Here is a 6,617-nt window from a genome sequence, read left to right on the forward strand (position 1 = left end):
GCGGCGCTGTGTAATCTGTTAGCACTATATAGAGGAATTATTATTTATTAGAAGATGAAGAAATGCACATGTAAGTGTAAGTAGTCTACCTTAGACTATTCTCATGGTAGATTTCCTTTCAAACCATTGAAGAAGATCATTGGGGTCCAACTTTGACAACCTCCAATCAAATGTCTAAAAATTTTCAGCCCTTGAGCGAGTGCTAGTTGACCTTGGTCTGGCTTCCTGCATATAGTACACAGTAGCAGTAATACAGTGTATTGCAGTTTTATTCCATTCAAGGTAACGGAAGTTAACTGAGTGCAGGTAGTTACACTGAGTAACATAAAAAATAGGCCACAGCTTTCTCTAAAGAGCTGTGATCCCTACCTGTAGCAGGTTGGAGAGGACACTTAGGTCATCAATATCTTGATCCTGGAAAACCCATTTTACAGCATGGAAAAAGAGGGTCTCATTATATCATAATGTTTAATTAGCTTAAAGTGATTCTCTAGGGTTGGAATACATGGTCAACATTTTCTGGTTGTGTTTTGTAGAGCCTGTACCACTCTTGGCCAATGGCTGTATCTGGTATTGCAATTTTGGCGCCTTTAACCGGAGTCTTCTTAATCCTTTTTCTAATACAGGACGACTAAACGTATTTAGTTAAAATACAGATGATCTTATTTAAAAGGATTCAGGTTCATGTCACAGGTGAAGGAGAGTCCTATACATTCACCAGCATCTATGATCACACAGTAAAAACATATCATACTACCAATGGTAACTGATGTAATAAGTAGATTTTTCTCAAGAGAATCCATCCCCATTTATACTGCATGATGTGTTTTTAGGTGTTCATTTACTGGGAAGCCATTCAGTAAAGGCAATATCTGCCAGCCTGCGAGCCTTCTTCATATGAAGTACTTGTAAAGCATGTTACACCTCTGGGACGGCGCTAAACATTCAAAACTGCAACACATTTGTATATGGTAAAAAGAGTTTCAATGTAATGTATGGCCTGAAGAATTCATGTGCAATTCTGTCAATTGATGATTGTAACTTTTATTTGCTGCTACTCTGAAGCTATCAGCTGTACTGGCATATTCATCATTAAAGAAGCATTGCTTTGATGAGTGTCTTTTTTTCTGGGATATCTTGTTATACAAGTTTAATAAAGTTTCAGAATGAATGCTCCTCCTGCAACATTGTCATTATTTGCTATTGTCCTGGTTATTGGATATTGTATATATGCACTGGAGAACAACAAACGATTTCCAAAATGGTAAAGGACATTACCACCAGGATGAAGGGTGGTAAACCAAGCACATGGACATACTGTTGTATTACCCCCTGGCAGGATCTTTTCTTCTTTAGGCTTTTTAGCACCTTGTTTTTAAGAAAAAGAAATGTTAAAAATTATTGCAATGAACCTGAGGGGCTTCGGCTCCATAGATGTCAATGGAGCATGGAGTCTTGGGCTCATTGTCATAATTTTTAAAAGCTTTATTTCTTAAAAACAAGGGCATAATAAGCTTAAAGAAGAGCAGATACTGCCAGAAGGGGCACACACCAGTATATCCTGGAGGTAGATGTCCTTTAAGGTCATTGTGTAGTCCTATGTGAACAAATATTGACATGAATAAAGTAGCAGTAGTTTAAAGGGGTTCTCCGGTGACAAAGATTGACCTCACTATACCTTATCACTTTACTAATTCAGTGTCATTAAATCTTCTGCCCCCTTTTCATGAAACCAAAGTCATTCCTGTGCACTGCCAGCTCCTGCTACACTTACAGTTTCCATAGAAACGACCTGTATACTGTCTCTGCTCCCTGGTCTGACATGTGCAGTCAGCTCCTTGTTCCCTGCTGTGGGGGTGTGGCTGCACGTTCCTCTGTACGAAGAAGCTGTGCTGACCAGGGGGATTGTGGGAGATGTAGTCTTTAAAGGGCACCTGTCATCAGGTCTGTGTCACTTGTCCTGTCACTACTACCTGTTGGAGCAGCTCACAAGGATCCCATCCCAGCCTTTATCTAGTCATTTCATACATTAATCATTGTAAAATCATCTTTTCTTTATCATGTAAATGAGGCTGGTCACATGGTCAGAGGCAGTGATGTCACCCCTGTTACCCCTCCCCTCTCCTCCCCCTGCTCATGTCTGTGTGTAATGTATAGTAAAGCATGGCTAGTGTGTGTGCTGCATCTGCTGACATGCTGCATCCTCCTAATATACAGGTGAGAGACACAGACATCAGCTACACATGAATCTGACATGTTCTGCTGTAACATGGCTGCCTGGAGCTGCTGTATCTCTCCTAAACACACACACATGCACACACAGGCTGCAGGGGGTGTGGCCACCAGGAAGCACATCATTATACAGGCTGTCAGTCATGCACTGGGGGCGTGGCTGTGCCTCCCACTCATGAATAGAGTGGACAGCTTGAATATGCTAATGCTTCATTGGACATTTCACAGGCCATTTGCATACAGCTTTAGGACCTCATTGCTTAGGTTTACAGGCATGTAGAGGGACAATGTAGGGATAGAGACAATGCTCTCTATTGGCAGTTTATGAAAATATACAGGTAGTCCTCGGGTTACGACGGTCTCGGGTTACGTCGTTTCGTGGTTACGACGCTTTATACGTCTCATTCCGACTTACGCGGTTTTGCGTCGTAAGTCGAACCGTACGTGCGCCGGAAGTCATAGAGTACTGTACTGCACACTGTACCCGGTTACTGTACATGAGAAAAACGAGTCTCCTGCACGGCATAACACCCTTCATTATGGCTCCCAAACGAAAGGTAGACTCATCTGATAGTGTATCAAAGAAAAGGAAGGCCATCACCATGGAGGTGAAAGTAGGTATCATAAGGCAATCAGAGAAGGGGGAAACAGCAACAGAAATTGGCAGGTCATTAGGACTTAGTCGTTCTACTGTTGCTACGATTATCAAGGATAAAGATCGTATCCTTGAACATGTGAAAGGATCTGCTCCTATGAAAGCAACAGTGATAACAAAGCAGCGTAGTGGGCTTATTATTGAGATGGAAAGATTATTGGTGCTTTGGTTGGAAGACCAAAATCAACGCCGTATCCCTGTGAGTTTTATGGTTATTCAGGAGAAGGCTAGGCGACTGTTTGAGGCTTTGAAAAGAGAAAAGGGGGAAGGAAGTCAAAGTGAAGAATTTGTGGCGAGTAGGGGTTGGTTTATGAGGTTTAAGGATCGTGCCAATTTCCATAACATTAAAGTGCAAGGTGAAGCTGCTAGTGCTGATGAGAAAGCAGCAACTGAGTTTCCTAAAGAATTGGCTAAGATAATTGAGGAGGGTGGTTACTGTGCTCAACAAGTATTCAACGTGGATGAGACAGGCTTGTTCTGGAAACGTTTGCCTAACCGTACGTACATTGCCAAGGAGGAGAAGACAGCACCAGGTCATAAAGTCGGCAAGGAAAGACTGACTTTGCTTCTTGGGGGCAATGCTGCTGGCGACTACAAACTGAAGCCCATGCTGGTATATCAGGCTGAGAATCCAAGGGCGCTCAAGGGTATTTCAAAAGGTCATCTACCAGTCATCTGGAAGTCTAATAGGAAGGCATGGGTGACACTTGCAGTGTTTGATGACTGGTTCACCAACCATTTTGTGCCAGACGTGAAGCGGTATTGTACCTCCAAGGATATCCCCTTTAAGGTGTTGCTAATTCTGGACAATGCCCCTGGACACCCTGCCCATCTGGATGACTTTAACCCTAATGTCAAGGTGGTTTACCTTCCACCTAATACCACTGCCCTAATACAGCCTATGGACCAAGGAGTCATTGCTACATTCAAGGCCTACTACCTACAAAGGGTCATTGGTAATGCTTTAGCAGCAACTGAAAAGGATAAGAACTTGACTCTCAAGGACTTTTGGAAAACATACAACATCCTTGATGCTGTGAATAACATTGCTGATTCCTGGGATGAGGTTAAGCAGACCAGTATGAATGGTGTGTGGAAAAAACTGTGTCACCAGTTTGTGAATGATGTCACAGAGGTCCAAGAGTCAGTGACTAGCGTCATAAAGAACGTTGTTGATATGAGTAAGACAATGAATCTGGAGGTGGAGGAGGATGATGTCACAGAGCTATTGGCATCTCATGGAGAGGAGTTATCTGCTGAGGACCTTATTCAACTGGAGAAGCAGATAATAGAGGAAGAGGAAGACAAACCAACCCCAGAACCTAAGAGATTTACAAGGCAGGGCTTGGCAGCAGGTTTTGCCCTGATACAGGAAGGGTTGTCAAGGTTTGAGGCTGAGGATCCCAACATGGAAAGGTACACTAGGGTTGCCAGAGGAGTCATGGATTCCCTTAGCTGTTACAAGGAGATCTTGGAGGAGAAGAAGATGGTCTCCTTCCAAACTAACCTGCTGCAGTACTTCAAGATCCTGCCTGCAACAAATCCTGCAACAGATCCTGTACCCTCTACCTCAGCTGCCCCTCTTGACTCAGCTGCCCCAGTATCTCAAGCACCTTCTGTAGCTTCCTCCCAATAAGTAAGCCTGTTCTCTCTTTGGAATTGTTACATTGTTTATTACAGTACAGTACACTGTTTATTACTGTTACAGCACAGTACAGTATTTCATTATTAAACGTACTATACTGCACAATATTTTACTGTACCTATGTTTATTGATAATTATGTAGGGTAGGATAGGCTAAGTATGATACAATGAACGTATGATCCGACATACGTCAAAATTCGGTTTGCGACGCCGCGCAAGAACGGATCAACGTCGTAAGTCGAGGACTACCTGTATTTAGTTTAGGGGGGTTATTTTGCATGACGGGTTCTCTTTAAGAGTGGTTTTTTGTCTTTTAACCAGTATTTTCGGTCGCGCTGCTTATGACATAGATACAGGTAGTTGGCAGTTATCACACGTATAAATGTGAATTTTCAGTGGTCAAAATTTATTACAACAATATTTTTGGGTACAAAAATCTTGGGTTAAAATTTTTTATAAAAGTATGGACTACGCGTTTCGGGGCGGGATTGGCCCCTTCTTCAGGTCCAGATGATTCTGTAACAGGTAAAAGTAGTAATTTCACACGATAATTCGGGGATTTCACAATAGGAATACACAGTATTGTTTAACATGATGTATATACCACGTTGCTAAAAAAAAAAAAAAACGGTAACAGCTTTAACAGTATAAAAGTAGTGGTCATAAAATAGTAGCTGATAGGAATTGCATATGTCCCAAACAACAGAATATAACAGAATATATAATGGTTCTGAGTGAGTTAATGAAGTATATTATATATATAAGATTCATAAAATTCATAAATAATACATAGAAGTTTTTAAAATAGCGATGTAGAGCCAGACTCATTATAAACAATTATTAGATCATCAATAAATAATTAATTAAAATCATAATATTTAGAAGTGAAATCAAAAGTTTGGACCAAGATGTAGTACTAACCTCTCTGTGCTAGGAGGATATATGCAGACTTTTAGCTGATTGCTATAGGGGAAAGATATTGTATGTTAGGGGCGTCCGATAGAGGGGATATGTGGTGGGAAACAATATTGAGACATAAAATGTAAATAAAAGACTAACCTCTTGTACTGGAGTATGGAAGGGACATCTAAGCCTCAAAGGACCTATATTTAAGATGACCCCGTGAGACTAAAAACGTAAGGAAGTTCGTAATGAGTAAGGTGTCGAGGTGATGTGGGGAGTAGAAGCTAGTGCAGACTTACTCAGTATCTTGTCTGTTCCTGCCGGCAGCAGCTGACTGAATGATCGCTGCTGGTGGTGCGTGGCGGCTATAAATAGCGGTGGAGGGGGATGGCGCATGCGCAATGGTTGGGAGATGCGACCAAGTATATTGCGCATGCGCCGGACCTCAGAACTGTGCGTGAAGAGGGGTAAGGCGGAGTTTCGGGGATTGCTGCGAGGAGGAATGTCCGAAGATATAGGTAAGGTGGAGTAAGTTCCGGAGGGTCTATTTCAGGAGGAGGGGGGGGGGGATGGACAGTGAAAATTCATATAGGAGAAGGTAAGCCTATATTGAAGGACAGAGGAGAGTTGATTAAGTCGACAATTCTGGCAATGTTATTAGAAGTCGGGTATGTCATGCCAATCAAATGTAGGTATGCTGAGTGTTTGTAACCACCAAAATGTATCTATTGAAGACTAATCAAATCTTTTCAATAGTTTCATTTAGACCAAATGGACTCATGGTATTAAGTTTATAGATCCAGTAGTTCTCCCTCTTTATGAGTTGGTTTTGTCTATTAGGGAAATGTTTTGGAATCTGTTCTATTATGCTTGCCTTAACTTGGGAGAAATCCTTGTTATGATGGAACTTAAAATGTCTAGAGACGCTGTGTAGTAGGTACCCTGCTTTAGTCTTACTGCGGTGTGTATTGATGCGCTCCCTAAAGGGTTGTATTGTGCGGCCAACATATTGAAGGGAGCAGGGACATTCTAGTAGATAAATAACATGGTCTGAGGAACAGTTAACAAATGATTGTATTGAGAATGTCTCAGATGTAGTATGAGACGTAAAAGTTTGTGCCTTGTGTTGCATAATCATGCACGTCAGGCATCTTAAACTATTACACCTAAAAGAGCCTTTTA

General features: G+C 41.8%; 1 protein-coding gene across 1 annotated transcript; it reads left to right on the forward strand.

The window, feature by feature from the left end:
• Positions 1–2,615: 2,615 nt before the first annotated feature.
• Positions 2,616–4,639, forward strand: LOC140068776 (tigger transposable element-derived protein 1-like). The gene has a single exon (XM_072114172.1). The coding sequence runs from the start codon at positions 2,730–2,732 to the stop codon at positions 4,521–4,523; it is 1,794 nt and encodes a 597-aa protein (XP_071970273.1). The 5' UTR covers positions 2,616–2,729; the 3' UTR covers positions 4,524–4,639.
• Positions 4,640–6,617: the final 1,978 nt, after the last annotated feature.

The sequence above is a fragment of the Engystomops pustulosus genome, chromosome 7, assembly GCF_040894005.1.
Source record: "Engystomops pustulosus chromosome 7, aEngPut4.maternal, whole genome shotgun sequence".
Classification (NCBI taxonomy): Eukaryota; Metazoa; Chordata; class Amphibia; order Anura; family Leptodactylidae; genus Engystomops; species Engystomops pustulosus.

Coding starts and splice junctions, on each gene's coding strand:
- LOC140068776 (XM_072114172.1), top strand. CDS start 2,730: ATGAGAAAAACGAGTCTCCTGCACGGCATAACACCCTTCATTATGGCT.